The 20,883-nt window shown below is 32.6% G+C and overlaps 1 protein-coding gene across 1 annotated transcript in view; it reads right to left on the bottom strand.

Annotated features, from left to right (window-relative positions):
• The window catches only part of LOC128161126 (multiple epidermal growth factor-like domains protein 10), a 64,986-nt gene extending 44,800 nt beyond the window's left edge, over window positions 1-20,186 (bottom strand). Inside the window, exons 1-2 of the mRNA XM_052824361.1 lie at window positions 20,105-20,186; window positions 10,161-10,388 (exon numbers count right to left, since the gene is read on the bottom strand). Of these exons, the coding sequence (XP_052680321.1) occupies window positions 10,161-10,388; window positions 20,105-20,186 (310 nt within the window). The remainder of the gene's footprint in view (window positions 1-10,160; window positions 10,389-20,104) is intronic.
• Between the last annotated feature and the right edge of the window lie 697 nt (window positions 20,187-20,883).

The raw sequence follows: 20,883 nt of genomic DNA, 5'->3' as shown, positions 1-20,883 counted from the left end.
TGTGAGGGCTGCCTCTTATAAAACATTTTGTCAAGCAACTCAAAAAAGGGTGAATTCTCAAAACCATGAAAGAAAATCCTAATAGTTCCTTCAATTCAATTCAATTAAAATTCCCTATTTTCAGTTTCATTTATTACATGCTCCGACAAAAGTGAAAGGGGACAAATCGATGATATTTCCATTTCTAATATATAAATTTAAGAAAAGTGTCTGCCCCCCCCCCCCTCCCCCAGATGCTACGTGCCTGTGATGTGTTCACACGGAGCGTTTTTATCTGGAAACCCTAGTCTTTACTCTACGGTCAACTTCGCTAACTAAGGGCTTTTGGTCCACTCTGGTCTCATTTCTGAGAAACGGGGTGGACGGAAAACCCTTTGCTAACTAAGATGTTCTACGGTGTGCTTTGATTCCAATTTAGACTCGTCCACTAATCGGCGCGTAAAAACTATGAATGAGACATATTATGACGCAAAGTCCCGTTTTACCATTCACGCAACGACTGATGCACCCCTGCGAATGTGTTCGGAATATTTTCTTTATCGTTACAAAGTATGTAATAAATCCAGAGGTGCTCGAATGAAAGTTCAGGAGACTTCGCCGGGATTTGTTCAGTTCCTGTGAAAATTCGAGCGGAAGTATATATAGGTGTTCGGATATTATTCTCAAAATACGTAAGTACTGGCCGTTTTTTATATCATATTCTACGTTGAATTATGTTAAAACATGAAAATCTATTAAGATATATGTCTATTGTCATCATCTTGCGGTTTTTAAGGAGGCTGGATCCTGCGATCATAAGTTTTTTAAAGTATTTTTTTTAAAATCTACATACATAGCTAAACCAAAACTCATAACAAAATGTTGGGGTCTATATGCTCCTTTTGGTGCTTCAGTGTATTTAATATGACCTTTCTGCACTAAAAGTGCAAATTGCACATAAATCGCTTTCTCCTCAATAATTTTTAATCAGAATAAACCATGACATCAAATACAAATCTATATTATTTAAAATTAATAAAATGATAATAATCATAAAGAGAAAAGTTTGCAATTTCGTCACCTAATTGATATATTGACCTTTTTGCACTGATAAAACGCTGTTTGTATCCATTGACGATTCAACATGCAATAAAATTATTTAAAAGTCTCAAACTTTTTCTCAAATTTTAATAGACATGTCAGAAATATTTTACAAATTCAGAAAATAAAATCAAAAGTATGGGTCTGTGATATAAATTTTGAAATATAGCATGAAATAAGCTGATTTTAGGCAAAAATTGGAGTTCATTTTTTCTTGACTTTTATGAAATAATATGTTTTACGGCGCGACTGTTGGGGCGAGCACAGCATATGATCAAACAATGAATTATAATAAATCAATAAAAATAAATTAACAACGGAAAATTTGAATGCAAAAAATAAAACATAACGTTTTCATTATTCATAGTTTATAAGATTTGTTATAATTTATTTATTTATAAGTAGAACAGAAGTTTAATCTCAGATACAATGTTGTTGAATAATAAAGATTTTAATATATAAATATTCATTGCAGTGTATCTCCTCTTTTTAAGTGATTGTAACGTCATTTCATCCCCCATTTTTTGGGGCAGTAGACATTTTTTCTTAAACCGACATATAAAACTTGACTCATCATAGAGCCCCCCACCCCGTTAAAAAAATAATATTTCACTTTTTTCAATTTACACATAGAAAATCGACTTATCATGGATTTGCCCCCTCCACTTTAAAAAAAAATTAATGTTTAATTTTTTTTTTAATTTACGCTTAAAAATATTTGCTTATCATATTAAAAGAACATGGTGCCCCTCCCCCACCCCCCCCCCCCCAGCATGTAATAAATAGAAGTGAAAATAAAGAAACCATTGAACTGCTAAAAGGTTGAAGGATTAGAATTTTCATGAATTTTTTTTTCTTTCTGCTTGCAAAATTTTTTTGGATGAGACTGCCATCCACCCACCCACTCCCTTTTAATTATAAAAAAAAAGCGATGCTACGTGTACGTTCCAGGAATTTACCGTAATTATAGTGAACAAAATAAATGTGAGCATTCATCCAAATGAGTGCAATTTACAACTGTTTTCTGTATCTGATGAAATGTCCTTATTCTTCAGTTGTCCTTTAGCTTAACCTTTGCAAGATTTTGAGAGGATTTTGGTCATTTCAGCAGATTTACAATAACTTCAATTAGAGTAATTTCCCCTTATCAGAGCTTATTGTGACGTCAAAGCTGACGTTGGTTAAGTGTCGCCTGACTCTTTAAAACTCCCTTGAGAAATAAAAATACGCGAAGTATACTGTTTTATTTACTTAAAAAAGCATGATGTTCTTAAAATTACATATCTTATATATGTTTCTTAAAAGTTGTTCTTGATTCTCGCGAGAACGTGAGGTTGGAAACCATTGGTACTATGAATCGTGGGTCAAAATTTACTGACGCCGAAAAAATCTATCGGATAAATGTGTAAACCATTTTGACGTCACTCGATTATTTTTGATTGAGAGTGTACTGAGGTGAACTTTAGAGATAACATTGACTGTATATCGTATACATCGGTATTGTTTTTACTGTCTTGCTGATTCTCGTGAAAGTGTGAAGTGATCAAAATTGTTCGCTTTTAGTTAATGTGCCAGTATACGTCGATAGAAATCTTGAAATATTGTTAAAATATGATTTTTGGAACAACACGAAGGTAACCCGATGCTGGAAATTTGGTCTGCACTGAAATTAAGGAAGCTAAAATTACAGTACTCTAAAACAACTGAGTTATGTTCATTTTCTTCTTAAAAACCTTCCGCCAGAAAACATAGTCCCTTACTTAACTCTGTATGTAATTTTCCCCTAACAATTTTATTCAATATAGTTGATTTGGCATTGTAAAAAAGGAATTTACAAGTAGAATTAATATATGACACAGAATTTCCAGACTAGAGGTGACCCAAAATGGCTACCCAAAATCAGAGGAACGAACCTCTTTAAATTAAATAATGATATTCAGAACAGAGTTATCGTTAGTGTAAACCACTCTACATGTGGTTGAAAATGTAAACATTGGGTTGCTTGATAAAATCATAGTCATGTTTCATGCTTTTCGTGTGCAATACTATGCTTTTTAAAAAATGAATTGGTGTCTGTTTTGTATAAAAACTTAGTATATCGAGCCGTTTTCAAGTAACATTATGCATAAAAAAGTATAGTCTGTTTCCCTATTGATGCTATTACTAGGTCAGGCGCGGATCGACAAATTATTCGTTTGGGTGGATCGCTATTAAGCATGTTAATTTTGCAACAGCAGAAAAACCCTATATATTTTCTATTGTCATATTTATTTCTAGAACTCATTTTATCCACCAATTAATGAAGATAAACTTTAAAATCAATAAACTATTTAATAACAAGTACCTAGATTCTAGGAAATAGTCTATAAACACGAGGCACGATTTTTACTGCAAAACTGGAAGGGTTAAATAAAACCACGTGGTCTAAATTTAAATGACAATAACATTTGCTGATGAGTGTTGGTTTAAATGAACTTATTATCCATTGGCATAAATCCGTGGGGATGGTGTCAAATAATTTTTTTGACATTTGTTTTGTATCAACTACATATATTATACTATTGAATTAATGTTTTTGAGGAAATCTATTGAATTAACATAAAAACTTGACCGGTAATTGTATAATGTACATTTAGTAAGGCACGCGAGTTATGTACCCTTTTCAAGATGAATGAAATCGCCCAATTGATCGAAAATCGGGACACACCTCTTCGGCGATTTAGTTTCTCCAGTACATAATCCAGTTTTATGTATATATATTTGTTTTAATCAAAGCTGAAAATTCTTTGGTAATGATGATAATCCAACACCAGTTCTTACATGGACCTATATTGTACCGTAATATACATTATGTATCAACTTGTTGCGATGACCCCCCCCCCCCTTTCTACCGTACAAATATGGCTTATCTATTTTTAAATAAGGATTACACACGTGCTCTTCTTTATTTTGAATTTGCTAACAAAAAAATTCTTTACAATGGGGTTGTTGGATTTAAAAACAAGTTGGAATTAATTAAGGACACACAAGACGTTCCTCAATTTTTTTTATAGTTTTCCTTGATATATTATTCCAAATGTATTAACACTTAAACCTGTTAATTCCCAAAAATTCAGGGTACATTACCAGGCTATTTTTGCAGCTAGAACATTTAGAATTTTCCTTAAAATAGCATGCAAAATGCATTTGAATGCTTATAAATAAAATCATGGTATTTATTTTCAATTGAACACTTTATATCTAAATAAAAAAGTATCATATCACATGAAAATATAATTATGGATTGTGGAGATAAGAAAAATAGAAAAAATGGAAGATAGGACGCGTCTGACCTTAAAGACAAAAACAGTTTTCCGTCTTTAGTCGTCTATTATTCTATTGTTGCTTTTTCACTTTTATCATTAAGGTCTTCCGTCTTTAGCAGAAGACCTTTCTATTAATCTAGTGTTTCATTTTTCACTTTTATTGGGTGGTCTTTTCTTACAATTCTTATAAAGGCTAAACAATTATTTTTATCTTTATTAAAAAACAACAAATGTCTACAAACAATGATGATTTTCCGCTGCAATATTTTTTTAAGAACAAAGTTACGATATAATGCTTTAATCCTCATAATAATAACGTGTCAGATCTATGAAAACTGTTTAAAAGACGTTGCTTTTATTTACTTTTGTCTGAAAAACTATCAAAAAATTGTGTAGATTTTATGCAATTCATTCTTTAAAAAGGGGCACCAGAAAGTAGTTACAATACAGCAAGCACATCGTCTTTTTAGCAAGACCTTTCTAATGATCGACAAAAATTTCAGCGCCAATCGTACAATTATAGGGAAGATACATAGCTTGGTTTGAGTAATGTTTTTGTTTACATGAGTTTATTACATTCAACTTAAGATTTTTAAACTTGGTATTTTCTATTCAGCATAGTGCATTTAAAATGTAAACTAACTAAAGCATGTCCCTAGTTCTGATACAAACATAGCGTTGTGCGCAAAGCTCTGCATCTTGCTTATAATTCTAAACTTGACTCTCAGATACGGCTAGCAAATAGAAAATTGTAAACAATTTAAACAAAAGAAAAATGCACTAAAACAAAGAAAGAACAATTTTTTTTCATCATATAAACACATATATTTCTAGCAGCGAAAATAATCTCCGATTAGACTGAAAATGCTGAGCATCTTAACAAAACATGTTACATCAACAATTTCGAAGAGATCGTACCACATTACCTGTACCAATAGAATGAATAGTATTTAATAATATGTTACATGTAATTAGTGCTTCCGATATTACCCATTTTGCGCAGGTACTTGAAAACAAGCGGCTGTCTGATTTACAAAAGTCTACATTTGATTCAATACGTAAACATTCTAAAATACATGCCATAGTTCCCCTCAAAACAAGCTTAAACCACCGTCACAAGTAAAAATGTCAACGCATTGAAGTATCTAACCTCAATTTACTTCATAAAACGGCACAAATATAAATTGGTTGTTTCAAATATTTCCTTCGAACGTAAACTGTTGCACAACAAACAAATTCATATTTGTCAGCATAACTCGTTTATCACGCGTCAAACATGGTTGCTCCAAACAGAACTTTCGTTTTCGATATATGAAATATCGAGCCCGAAGTTAAACTGATTGACCCCCATTCTCTCTGTCTTATTTTTATTTTCGTAAATTACTCAAATTTGAAACAGCATTAGTCAATAATTTTTGCAATTTATATTTTCCTTACCATAAGGATTATCTATGCTAAATTACGTTGAATTTGATTCAGTAGTTTTTGAGAAGAAGATTTTTAAAAATGCACCCCCTTTTTTTTTTTTTTTTTTACAATTTCGAGGTTTTCTCCTCTTTAAATAAAGATCGTTTTTTCATTTCTGCAATTTATATATACCATACAATAAGGATGCTTTGTGCCAAATTTGGTTGAAATTGGCCAAGTAGTTTTAGAGGAGAAGTTCAAAATGTGAAAAGTTTACAGACGGACAGACAGACAGGTGAGCTAAAAATACCCCAAAAAGAAAGAAGTAAGCTCCAAAGACCAATGTTACAATGTATCAGGTATGTGCAGACACGACATTGAACCCCTTGCTGATCAACGTTTTCGTTATATGTATTAGCCTAGTAAGGCTTTATGCATTATAAGGACTATAACACAACATATCGTTAGTATATCAATTAACTTTAATGTATATGGCTCGAGTGCAATTGTACATGTATTTCACAAAGAAATCATCATGAAACAACCTCTTATGTATATCAAAAGCATGTGTCTTTTTTACTCAGTGTCTATAATATGACATTGTATCATGGCAAGGTTATCAGTTTGTATTACGTCACAAGTATTACGCAGCTGTGACGGAAGACCTAGTTGTTTCTTTGCAACGAGCTCGTTTCTAGTTTTGGTTGTGTTTCATAAACTGAAGCGGTTGGGGTGTTTCAGAAGAGATAATCTGAACTTTTTTTATTCTAGTGGATTCACGTAGTTTGGACACAAAGGTATTTATGATTATCAAAATATCAAATAAAAAGTGGTGAAGGCAGAAACTTGGGACATACTCAGCTATGTTAAGGACGTCCATAAAATAATAACGATATTTATCACATAAAATGTTAGCCTTTAAATAGTCTTGATATTCTATTCCAAAAAATTGTAACACAAACTGATATTTTATCAATATACAAATTAGATAATTCGCTATCACATGAGTAATTTTTGAGTCTCTTGGGAATACCCTGTCACGTGATACTGCTCAAAATAGATGAACAAGGAATGATACGAAAAAATGCATAGTGCAAGGGCTTAACATAAACAAATATAATTATTTCTGTTTCGAACTTGTAAAATGAACATCTAAAATTTTGAAAAGTGCTGGGAGCTTGAAATATTCAAGTAAAAACAGTTATTAAATTCAACATAAACAGTGTATGAACAGAAATTTGCAGGGGTTTTCCACAATTAACGCTTATTTATGTGAAATGCGTAGCGATTTCATACAGCTCCCAGCACTTTTTGATATAATGGGGATAAAATGGTACTACATGTAAAATTTCAATATATTTGACCAAGTGTATGCCCTTGCACTACTGCATTTTATCTGACCCATTTCACTTTTGGCGTAATTTGCGTGAAATTCAAACGCAACACTGACTAAAATCATGAATTAAATTTTCATTCATAAAATAATTCAACGCTGTGAATTTCATTAAAATAATGTTAGAACGGTGTTTCTGTTTACACCAGTCATCATTACCAAGTTGTTGAAATTGGAAAAAAAAATTCATATGTTGCCCTTACCAATAATTGTTGATATGGGGGGGGGGGGGGGGGGGGGGGGGTTAAGTGAACGTTTGTAATTTACACATTGATGTTTCATTATGGTTAATGTTACTCTGCTAGTGAATAAATAAGAAATACCTTTAATATATGATCAGGGTTACTTGTAATTATAATCAATATATTTTGTAATAATAAATTAAGGAAGAAAAATCAATATTTATCAAGAATTTATCATAATAATCAACTTGACAAATACTGTAGATTCCTTATTTTACGCGAGTACTTAATTCCGCGATTCAACGATTTTCCATCAAATCGCGAGAACATCAAATCGCGAATGCCGAAATATTATCATAGTTCCTTGACTTTACATTTGTCCGAAAATTAAAAGCGAGATTTTAGAATTCGCGAGACGGGCTTCTCGCGATTTTACGCGGATATTAATTCCTCGCGTTTAATTAGGAATTTACAGTACAATGTATTATAGAGATTGCTTTTCTGTGACAAACTGTTCAACAAAACTATTGTTTTCTGATTTTCAGTATTATTCAGTCATGATGTGGAATTTATGGAAATTGCCCATTCTTCTTGCACACAACATGTACTTCTCCTCTGTCTTTTTGATGTAAGGAGGCAGTGCAGTTGATAAGAAAACCAATGCCTGAAATGATGAATATTTATCAGTTTCAAATTAAATTTCAATAGATATTAATGAAAAATATTATGATAGGTTACATAAGTAATATGATTTATTAAAAACAGACCAGATATACATGAAGTTAGTGAGTAAAAGAAATAGTTGTAGAGTACTTACTTTTTTATCAACACCCCAAAAAAGTGTCTCCGGTGGACCTTTTACTGCTTTCATAACCCTGAAATTGAATAATGTGTTATAATTAGCAAACTATTATGCTGTAGATAACATGAAAATGGAAAATTACTTTATAATTGTGCATACTAATGGCAGTTTTAATTTCATTAATATTACAACAGGCACAATCAAACCTTTATTCATTAAAATGTGTGGAAATTCAGTTCAACACTGTAATGATGCCTATTCATACAAGTAATCTTCATAAAAGAAGGCTAAATGAAATAACACATTTTAATTTACATATGAACAATACAATCTTGTCTATATTCAATCCAGATCCTCACAGAAATCTTTGTAGTGCTAGCACAGTGTTTGGACTTTCCAATGTTTACATTTTCTTTGAACACGGAGGAAATGCGAGCTAATATCATTGTGATATAAGTCTTAACGAGGCCGAGTACAGAACGAGTACGCACGCTTTCGCGCAGCGTTTCATTTGTATTGTGACGTCATCTTTTTGCTTGGTTGACGCCATGGCGCGATAGTTTCAACTGCAGATATTCAGCGAAATTTGTTGAAAATGGCTCGTTTAATGCGTAAAATTAATGTTATATTGTGGAATAAACATAACTGTCTCGAAGTATAAGCTATATTTGGGCTCGGGTCGAAAACGTGAAGAGGGTTCAGCAAGTCTAGCCCTCTGTCACGTTTTCTTAACCCGCCTAAATATAGCTTAATTCATATATTTCAAGACGGTAACCATGTAATTTATATTAATGACCCTTAATATGTGATGTTATATATTTTTTTATTACTTAAATATGTCTGAATGCTTTAATAATACTATAAAGGTCACCTTTTCCGCGTTTGTCAAATAAAAAATAGCCATTATCTGACAAATCTGGGAAATTTGGCATACAAAAATCAACTTTGATAAGACCCCTGGAACAAACCAGGAGGTAAAAGGGTTTTTTTTATTTGACCATTTGATGCCTTTTAGCAGTAACTTTAATATGTAGAACAGAAAAAGAAATCCCTAGGGCAGAAGTTTAAAAAAATGTGCAAAATTGATACATTTCGAGCGAAATCCCATAGAGTCCTATGTTAAAGATTAACAAACTTTGAGATGACCCCCTAAACAAACGGTGTGGTAAATGTCTTATTTTTTAATCTTAAAATAATAATTATATCAGTAGAAATTCAGGTAAAAAATTTCATTAAAAAATCTAGGGCAGAACTAATTAGACCCGGCCTCGTTAATTAAAGAGACCAGTAAACAGCTACAATGAGCCTCAATACTCTTTAATTTATGATCAAAATTAGCGAATCACAAAATATTTGCTTTGCTTGATCGAGTCACCAAACTAATGTTTAAACACAATATTACATGAAAAACAAATGTAAACAAGTAAACAAAATCGAATCCTAGGAATTCCCCTTGGTTTCTGTTTCATCCTACAGTATGAGATAATATAAAACAATATCTAGGGAAATACAGATAAATCCTACCTTGTTCAGTTGAATCCTCTACCGATTTCCGTCCACGCTGGTTGTAAATGAGTTAAATTCTCAGATATATAACTGAAGTCCACATGTTTATTCCGATCACAGCTGCAAGCGCTGATGTGACGTAGTCAACCTCGACATTTCATCAGACGACTTAGGAATTTCATAATTTCGCGAGATATAAAGAATAGTTGATGTCTTGAAACAATCAAACCCAATAATTAATCATATTCATTTTGGTAGATATTTGTTAATTACCGAAATACAATATCTCGTAAAATTTCATGAATAAGGGGCTGGTCATATGCAAATTTTCCTAAATCACACGAGCTAGAATTCTGATACCTTCCTTAACATAGCTGAGTAGTATAACCCTCTTTACAGTCTCAAATGTTACAAATCATATCAAGAACAGATGTTATGTTAAACTGGACCTAATCATTCACGAAAAGTAGTAAATGTGACTTTACCCCATGGATTTGCATCCGTACTGAAGTAGAGAGTGATGTGATGGATGCTATGGAGTCTGGTAAGGTTCACCCACCAGGTGGCGATTTGACTAACATATGATCCAGCACATTGACCACCATCATAATTCGTGTCAGATTTACGCCCGTCTACAGCATTATTGGCGTCAACTATATCGCTATCTGGTACAGCGTGCTTATGGTATGCTGGTTTGTTGAGAGCGACATTAACTGTAAAGATAGACCCACATGGTCAAAGAAATAAAATGTAACTAGATCTCGTTACGAGTAACGAGTTGGTCTTCCATCCGATTTGTTTTATATGATACGATGAAATATCGATACTCTCTGCCAAATTGGAGATATCATTGAAACTAGGTTTTTTGTCTCGGGACCGGAAACAGACGAACGGAAGTGAGTATGATAATGAAAATAAAAGCTGGTATTTCTTGTACATTTGCTTAGTGCACGTCACTGTTTATCAGACTAAATGAAACACCCAAGAAAGTTCGTTAAACTTGTTAAAAATATGAATTGTTTGAATCCTTCCGGTGAGAACCAGAAGTGACGGTTGAAAAAATAAAACACGTTAAAAACATCTTCAATCAAATGTCTATCATTCATTAAAGTTTCGTGTCTCAATCACTTACAGTGATTAAAATCTCGCGGGTATCAGATTTGTAAAAAGGAAAGCTACCTAAGATATTTGATATATCTCACCGGAAGTATAATGTGTTTGCTTATTTAACATTGTATAGGTGACATAAGTAAGATTTATACTGATATATTCATTGCATGAAAAATAAATACAATTAGGGGGAAAAAAATTGAAGTGCTTCCGGTGACGACGAATTAAACAAGATAATGTAAATACAGATACATAGGGCTATCATCCCACAAAGTTTGGTTGGTCAAATCATCACCGTTTTTGAGATCTCGTGGAGTCAATGTTTTTTTTTGTCTCGGGACAGGAAACGGACAAACGGAAGTGCTCAGTGAAAATAAAAGTTTGTATTTCTTAAACATTGGATACCTGCACTTTATTGTTTATCAATTTTACTAAAATTGTCTAACAAAAACAGTAAAAATTTCAAACAATTTGATCTGTTTGAACCCTTACAGTGGGGACCAAGGGTGACGCTTAACAAAATGAAAGCGGTTAAACGCATTTTTTATCAAATGTCTATTACATTGTATCTATGTAAGTTGCGTGTATTGGTCACTTGCACTTTCTGAGATCTCGTGGGTAAAACATTTATTTCAAAAAGGCTTTTTGAGATATTTGAGATATCTCACCGGAAGTAGAATTTTTTGTTTATATAACATCGGATAGATGAAATATGTGAGAAATAATATTTATATTTCAATTCTGTCTTAAATTAATTAAATGCCCTAAAAAATGATTTTTGAAGTGCTTTCGGTGACGACCGGAAGTTATTACGAACAAAACAAAATACATGTAGCTTAAAGACATCAACAGCTACTGATCTATAATCCTACAAAGTCTGAATTCTCAAGTCCTTATCATTTTTAAGATCTCGATGTAACAAGCTTTTTGTCGCGGGACAGGAAACGGACGACAGAAAATGAATTTTGAAAAAATGAAAAAAAATTCCTCTAAATTTTATTATTTTCAATCACTCTTGCAAATTTCAAGAAAATCTATCAAGCCATCTCTTCAAAAATTTGTACCCGATTTTTTAGCCATAGCGAGCTCTAAAGAATGGCGCCACTGTCGTAAAACAAAAACAATAGGCACAAATTCAGAACATGGTCTACCTATCCTGAAAATTTCATATTCATATCTCTGATAATTTTCGAGATCAATTGTGCACAAAATGGGTCGAAAAACTTACAAAATCAGCGATAAATAGGTACCGGACGTGACGACGGGAAAAATATATAAAAAAAAAAATCAGATCACATCCAATCATATGTGAAAAAATAGTTGAAATCGGTTGGATAGTTTTCGAGAAATCGCGTGCACAAAATTTATGGAAAAGGAAGAAGAAGATTTAGAAACAGTACGAAAACTATAAGGTCTTCCGTTGGAAACGGACGACCTTAATAATGTGAAAGTTTAAATTGTGTGTAGAAGAGCTAGGCGGTGTAAGGTTGGATATCAGACAATGAAATACACCAGGAAGGCATTAGCATTATAACAATACAAGGAATGGGAATAAAAAATAAAAAGCGGCATGAACTTTGAATTAGGAATCATGATCACGGTTGGCACTAGCACGATAAAGATTCCTTACTGGTCGTTTCATTTCATTATTTTATCACTGGTCCTTAATACCAACCTGTAGACTTTTTCTACGGCATCAAGTGACATTAGAAACTGGAGGTAAAAATATAAAATATAAAAAAAAGAAAGAGAGTCCATGATATATGAGTTTCTTTTCATATAAATCATTGTATACATTGTCCTAAGAAATTTATGCAGCACATTTTCTTAAATCGATATTTATAAATACCGCAGTTCATTCAAAAGTATGGACGCAATCTGAGAATTTCTCTTTTAAAATCAATTCTATGTAGGAATCAAAGATTTTGTAAGGATCTGGCATACAATAGTCACCAGTTTTAGTTAAATTTCATACATGGACACACCTAGGTGTAAAAAGCAAATAGACAAAGTTAGTTGTTGTGGGTTCCCGTTGCCATGGTAACCGAGACTAAAGATGAAAAAATAGCAAAACTTACTTACCTTGAAGCCATTTTAAAAGGGTTTGCCCAATAATATAAACTATCAAAGACATAAAACAACATTTGTTTTATTGTCAATTTTTATTTCGTAGAAGAACAGTGATAGAGAAACCAATACTTTTAAAATGTTTCCATGGAAACCGTTGGAAATATTTGTCTTTGCCTGTGATAACACTACGTATCGATTTTGTACTATATAAACAATAATACAAATGACGCCAAATTGAGGCGCCAGCGGGGTTTGCTTATCTATATTCAAATATTTAATCGTACGATGGCTTAAAATTATATAAATATAAGTAATATTTAGGAATCATTCTTTGAATATTATGAAGTGATAATTTCGGTCAGGGCGTGATCAAATCTATCATAAAGCCCTTCGGGCTTTATTGGATTTGATCACGCCCCGACCAAAATTATCACCTCATAATACTCAAAGAATGATTCCTTATTCTTCATATCAATGCACATGCAATGTTCATTTTATTTATGAAAATTGACATCCGTTGCTATGGTGACAAGACTTAAAAGTTTTCTGATAATAGAGAGTTTTAGCAATTGATTTTGTTAAAACTTGTAAAAATATGCCTAAATTTTCATTATATACCACAAAATGCTTTGTTATGCAACACAGAAGTGTTATTGCTATGAAAATTAAAGTTGCATAGAAATTCACACAGAAATTCCTACTTTTTGAAAAGTTTATAACAACAGCAATTATTTTTAGAAAAAATCAGATTTTTTTATAAGTTGCTTTAACGTTCAGGACATACTGAATTTTTTCTTACAAATTGATAACAAATATTTATTATACGTTTAATGTAAATACCTATTCACAAATGCCAAAAAAAATATTAGATTTAACCTTATTATTTAGCTTGTTACTATAGCAACGGCTCTCAATTTTTATTTTTAAATTCTTAATTTCAAAGTCATAATATTGTTTACAAAAAAATCAAGATTTGCATTTTAAATTCAAATTAAATGAAGAAATTATATTTTGAAATTTCTGTTAAGTTACCTTGGAAACACTTTCAAAGTATGCATTTCTCCATAAATGTTTTTTATAGAATAGACAATTTTTTGGAAACCCCAAATTGTTGCCATATGTTGCAATATGTTCTTAGATAAGCATTGAAATGCCATTTTACATCTTTACCCCATGTTACCATGTCAACGGGACCACATAGCAACAAATAAATGGTGTTAGGCTGTTTTACTCATCAGAATGAATCTATTAAACTAAAATAATAAAGAAAATCTGTGACTATGCGTGGCCACCAAATTTTGATTTCTGCTTGATCTTGAAACGCTCTCTATGACATCTAAGGTTTTCAATACATGGCTAAAAATAAAGAATAAAAAGTCTACGAGGATTTTGCTTTGCAAAAGACGTGAAAGTACCCGGATGATAAAGTTGACAAATTTTACGAGGCATTATGGGTGACTTTCAAATGGGAAAAAAATGACATGTTATGATAACGAATAGTGTTCAAATTCAAAAGTCCAAAGGAAATATACAAACAGGAGCAGAGCAAACACAGACCTAAAAAAAAAAAGAGGTAGGATCAGGTGCCAGGGAGGATTGAACATCCTCTGCTTACCGGTCACACCCGCCGAGTGCTATTTGTCGTAATCGGAAAAAACAAAGTGAAAAGTCCGTATACAATTAGGTGAATAATTATGGTCTAACAATTAGTATGAAAATCGTCCGTCAGAATGCGACCCAGTGGAAGATTGTATTTGCTGACAAGGTCGTTGTATCGGCCATAGAACTTGCAAAAAGATGAATTCAATCGAAATTGTTGATAGTCCTATTTTATCAACATTTCCAATTATAAGTCTCCGTAAGAAATCTATTTTAACGAGTGGATAATGATAATGTGTCAATAAAGATATCCTGGATATTTTCTCTTTCATTGATTACAATCGCTCTGCTCTCACAGTTCACACATAAATTATGTATTTCTATTAAATTCGTTTAAATGTCCTACATACATATCAGGACAGACCATGGTACATTAAGGATCCAGCCTTTCAGAAATGTGTTGGGGTTTTTTTCGTTTGACTTTTAAATTTACTATAAAGACCCATATTTATACATTGACAAGTTTGTCTTCATACAGCGAGCTTCAGCTCACATAGTCTAAAGACCCAACAGCCAAATTTTAGTACAATGAAGCGTAATTCTTCATTGGACCTTTCAATTTAATTTTTGATAATTACAAGATTGCAGGTATTTTCTAAAAAATCATAAATAATAAAGATTATATTCCACCTCTTCGGAAATCTCATGACTTTTCATTCCAATGGTATGAAAAAGCTTAAATGAGTATAAAATGTAGCATCTTCGCTAGCCAAGGGTTTACGGTCCACTCTGCTCCCCATAAACCCTTGGCAGATTTCATTACGAAAAATCGGTGACAAGCCCCATTTTATGATTGGCTGCAGCTGCGAGTAGCTGATCCAATCGCAGTGTTGGTAAATATAAACTTTAAAAGAATACACAAGTCTGATCTTTGGTAAAACATTCGGTGCTTTCAACAAGTTGAGACACAAGTTCCGAGTTTAGTGCCTCCCCAGCGATGGTCAAATCAGATCGCTTTAAAAACCTATATATTTTACTAGGATTTAACATAGTTCTACAAACTTGTCAAGGCTCGCGTGATAGCATGGAAAGTAAACATGGCGAATGAAGAAATTGCCTAGCCCGTTAGTATATACGTTAATTCCTGCTAATGATTATTACTTTTACGGGTTCAAATAGCTGTGTTTTATTGGTCCGCAATATTCACGACAACGATACCTGGTTTTATGACATAAACGTTTTCACATAAATCGGCGACTTTTTCACTCCTGGTACAGGTCCTTACAAAACACTATGCATAAACATCCCGTGCTTTCCCTAGGTTAAAACTTAATTCGTATTTAATAACATCGTTAATTACATGTATGTTCCGATATTCGGTAGTCCACATGTTTTCAAGTGGTATTAATGCTGCAGTGTGTATATATAACCCGCTGTTTAATTCGATTAAAATGTAAATATGCAAGGGGCGCAACTCAAGTTGCTCGCTACATCACCGAGTTTTCGTATCCGCCAAGGGTTTATTGGGAGCAAAGTGGACCAAAAACCATTGGCTAGCGAAGATGAGAATGTAGACAAATATGATTAAGTCTAAAATAACAAGCATTCTGAGAGTATTGCATAAGCAATACACGTCCCCTACCGGTTTGTATAATTCTATGAAAGCTTCGACGCATACATCTATTTCAAAACTATTATAAACGAGATATTATGCTTTAATCAGAGATAAATGAACAGAGGAAATTCAAACTACATAGTTGATATAGAAATTAAATGAAAATGGGTTAAATAATACTCTTTATTTTATCTCCAGTAATTTCGCCAAATTAAGTATTTGGTGGTAGAAATTTGTGAAAACAATGCTCTGTAATGCAGAATATCATTTCTTACCGTCTCCTGTTACCTGGATCAACAGACTAACCCGATAGCCAACCTGATTGTAATAATACAAAAAAACCCCATCGATTAAATTTACAGCACAACGCTTGACACTATTTTACAGATTGAACCTATTTGTTTGTTAACAATAAAAGGAATGGTACAAATAAATCACGATATTATTACTGACTACATACTTTCCTCGTTTATTCAGTACACACCGAACCCGATAACGAACCCGAACATTAAAAAAAATGGAATATAAAAAATTAATTTTCTCGAAAATATGTCAACCATACGTTACAAAAGTGTAAACTTGATCTGTAGTTTGACATTTTGAAGCTGTTCAGCAAATTTCATATTATTCCTCAAACCGGTAGGGGACTAATAAACGGGAGACATGACGTTGATCACGTACCTTTTGTTGATCACATGACCATTATTGTAGAATATATAGTAATAGGTAATAAACACTATGGAAGTCAGTTGTTTGAATCGTTTTAATTATCTATAGATATAATAAAGAAGACATCTTTATTTTGATTTGTTCCCCTAATACACACATTTTTTCAGTTCCTGACATACTCAATTTCATAAACTTTCAAGAACTGCACACCTTTTTGTTTACGAACCTATCAATTGTAGACTCAACTTCTGCATTACAATCTCCTTCGTGTTGGTGTACATGAAATCACGTGTGTACACAACAACCAAACCCGAATAATTTTTTCCTGTGGTTTTTTTGTTTAATTGTTTTTGTTTATGCAAAGCAATGACACCACAATGCTAGGACTATAAATGACGACCTTTATTTATCAACTAAGTGCAGTAGTACCCCTCTTCGTTTTCGTCAAAAATTATGAATATATAGATGAACACTTAAAGATTCTTAAATAGTTGAAGACTTAAAAAATGTTATTCTTATTTAGAATCCACTATTATTTGTCTTTATATGAACTGTACTTCTTCCTGATCTTACTAACCAATAATTATGCAGTATATTTGAAGGCTTTCAGTACATGAGCTGCTAATCTCTTCACCCACTTTACGAACAAGTGACCGTTGATTTTCTTCAAGGACGACGGATCTAATTCTTCAAGAGCGATTTTCATTATACAAAAATTCAATAAAGTTTTGAGTACAATGTCTCTTAGATTGACATGCCAGAGAGTCTCATGATTGCATATTAAGCTTCATTTTGAAGTCTAAAGCCTAACCTGAGACTCCACTGACTGTTACCTCGCTTTAATTATGTAATGTCTGAAAACAATTCATTCATCAAAATAGGGTGAGAGGGAAACTAAAGAGTCGGAGGAATCTCGGATTATTTATACCTATCTAAGCTTCGTGGGCTAAAATTGTAAATGTTTAGTAATAAGAGACCTGCAGGCCTTTAATGGTAAATCTTTTTATGAAATTCACAGTTTCAGTTATGATGCACACATAATGCACACAGTTTATTTCTATAAGAATACAATGCATATGATATTAAAGCAGATTTCCAAAAATAGAACACATATTTGATATATAATTTCAAAGTACAATTTGCCATGTAGTTTTTAAGATAAAGTTAAAACTGTTGATGACACACAGTAATTAACATAGGTAAAAATACATATTCAACATAAAACCCTATTTGTCCCACCACCCCCACCCCGATCCCCAATGAAAAGCCCAAACTTTTGCCTCATGGCTCTGGCAGTGAATTTTACAATTTAATATCAGAACATTCTGAATATAATAACAACCCATGACTTAATCTCCCTCGACTTTGAATGTGTGAAATTTTAGATTCTAATCATTTTCTACTACAAGATTTGGCCTAGACAGGAATTATGCAATTAAACAATGACCGTGGACTTGCACAACTGACTCTTGTTCATGAATCAACTTCAGGTTATAAGCAATCTTCAGAAACTTTTTCTTTCAATGACCTTAAACTTACAAAAATGACCTTGGATCAACATCATGACACAATTTCAGGTCATAAGCAATATCTTTGTGCAGTAAGAACTATCAATGTTTCTCCGTAAGAAATATATGTACCGGACACGAATTATGTAATTTATCTTCCAGTGACCTTGAACTTGTTCAAACGACCTTGGGTCAAACTCATGGCACACTCTCAGGTCATAAGCAATCGTTGGCAAGTAAGAACTTCTAATGTTCCTCTAAAAGAAAAATATGGACCGGACACGATTGCACAGACAGAGGGACAGACAGACGGACGAGGTGGTTCCTATATCCCCCTCCAAAAACGTTGTTTACGGGGATATGTTATAAAATCAATAGATTTTCATTATGCAGTCATATTGGCCCCGCCCTAGGGACCATGACTTTCACAATTGAGGTAGAGGACTTCATGGACATGATAACCATGCGTTTAATTTTTCCTGAAATATCTATTAGTTTAACCGTAATATAAGATTTAAGGAAGGAGTCTTTTTATTATCAAACATACTTCTTATAATAAGAAATGCATGAAATTTTGACACAGTCAAACGGATCATATTACTTAATGATTCTATCAGTTTAATTAAATTTGACCTTTTTGTTTTCGGATAAAGGTCAGGTCAAGGTCACTACCATTTCCTCAACGTAAAGAGTGATAAAAATAAGTTTAGCTCTTTATAGTTCTGTAGACATTTGTTTAAGATTTGAAGATTCAAATTTTCAATGAAATCATAGACCATGAGAGTGTCTATCAGCTTATACTACTAAATTGGAATAAATATTTATACTAAAATTGATATTGCTTAGCCCGCATTTCCTCTAATTTTCTTAAATTTTGAAGAAATTTTGATTATTTTTTTATGCTACCAATAATAAAATATTTCTAATTTTTATGTATTATGAAGACTTTATATAAAGATATAAATTGACAGAAAAGCTAATATATTGACCGTTTCATAAGAGAGAAAAACTGATTTTAGTGATTTTTTCGCAAAAATCAATGTATAGAATGGGCGCTTTAAAAAGCTTATAAAAATGTTATTTGATAGGCAAATCATATTTTAAAAACATATTCTGAAACCCAAGTATCATATTATTAGTTCACATTAGTAAAAAAAATCCAACATTATTGTTATTGTTTTTAAAATGCTAAAACAGACTCATTATATATATATAATCTGCAGCAATTCTGAATTGCGCAACATGTGATATTTTCCTACGCCAAAAATATAGTCCTTGTTCCATTCTAAACATTGATTACATTTTTCTATGCCAAGTTGTATGATAGTAAAAAAGAAACAAAAATATACTATTTTAATTTCCTTTCATCTTGATTTGATGAACAATTAATCAAATTTACGTTTGACAAGTCGAAAACCAGAAAAGACTCCTTCCTTAATACATTTTCACCATATGGCCATTTATGCGAAGCACTAGGCCTTAACACTTGACCCAGGGGCCATGAATTTCATAATTAAGGTCGACAACTTCGTGGACATCATAACCATGCAATTAGGTTGTCCCGAACACATGTAGGAGTAAAGAAAATAATATTTGACAATTTGGCCTTTGTTTTGTATATTTGGCCAAAATATGACATTCCAGGGTTGGTTAAGCCATTAATTTCACATTGAGATTCCTCTCACCATATAAATGTTTCACACTAAAAAAATAACAATTGGCATTGTAGTCTTAATTAAAAACGTAAAATTGTTAATGCACGATGGACTACGCAGGGCGCATGACAACAGACGAAGACCAATTGCAAGAGGTAACCTGAGCTATTTCTAGAACCAAATTGTACGTTAAGTTTACTCACCATACGCCTGAGAGACTGCCAACAGACAGAACCACACAGTGAGGACACCAAGGTAATACACAGAGTGTCCGGACAGGGACATCATTTTAGGCTGTTGTTGATCTGGACAAACTATATAACTCTATGAGTACAGATTTGTTTGCCCAACAGAAAGAACATATCTAAAGTAAAGTATTCATCCGTCTGAGAAGACATATGTTAACAGGCTATATAATTATGTAGTTGCTTGGAAGTTTTAGTCAGGGAGGAGTAAAGCGTGTGGCGTAGGGAATGCGCAGACTCAATGATCACATGACAAGGATTGAAAACAGGAAGTATTTAGAGCTTAGTACAATATGCTTCATGACTAGCTGTCAATCATTATGACAACAAGAGGAACCTTATGTGATATTTTTTTCTTTGAAAATGATAAAGCAATAGAGTTTAATAAAATATTGAGAAACAATGGTCACATGTATACATGTGTATTAAATGTAGTTGATTTAAAGGAGTTAATGCGCACGTGCATTACTTGGTCTGCTGAATTAGGACTATGTTAACATCAGTTTGTGTGTAAAACATTTACATGCTTTATACATAAAGATCCGATAGCATGGAAAGTAGGAAACTATATAAGTAAATTGTGGGTGTTTGAACTTTTCAGGACTCTAATCATTAGAACAACTAAATCGTTCACAGTTGTTTTATAGAAATTCATTGCATTCGTTAGTGTTTGGCATATCATTGTGTGTACATGTAAGAACTATTTATTTGTATTTAATGTATATTATAACTATAAA

Source organism: Crassostrea angulata, chromosome 8 (genome assembly GCF_025612915.1).
Source record: "Crassostrea angulata isolate pt1a10 chromosome 8, ASM2561291v2, whole genome shotgun sequence".
NCBI classification, from domain to species: Eukaryota; Metazoa; Mollusca; class Bivalvia; order Ostreida; family Ostreidae; genus Magallana; species Magallana angulata.
This window is presented reverse-complemented; position numbering and strand designations above follow the sequence as displayed.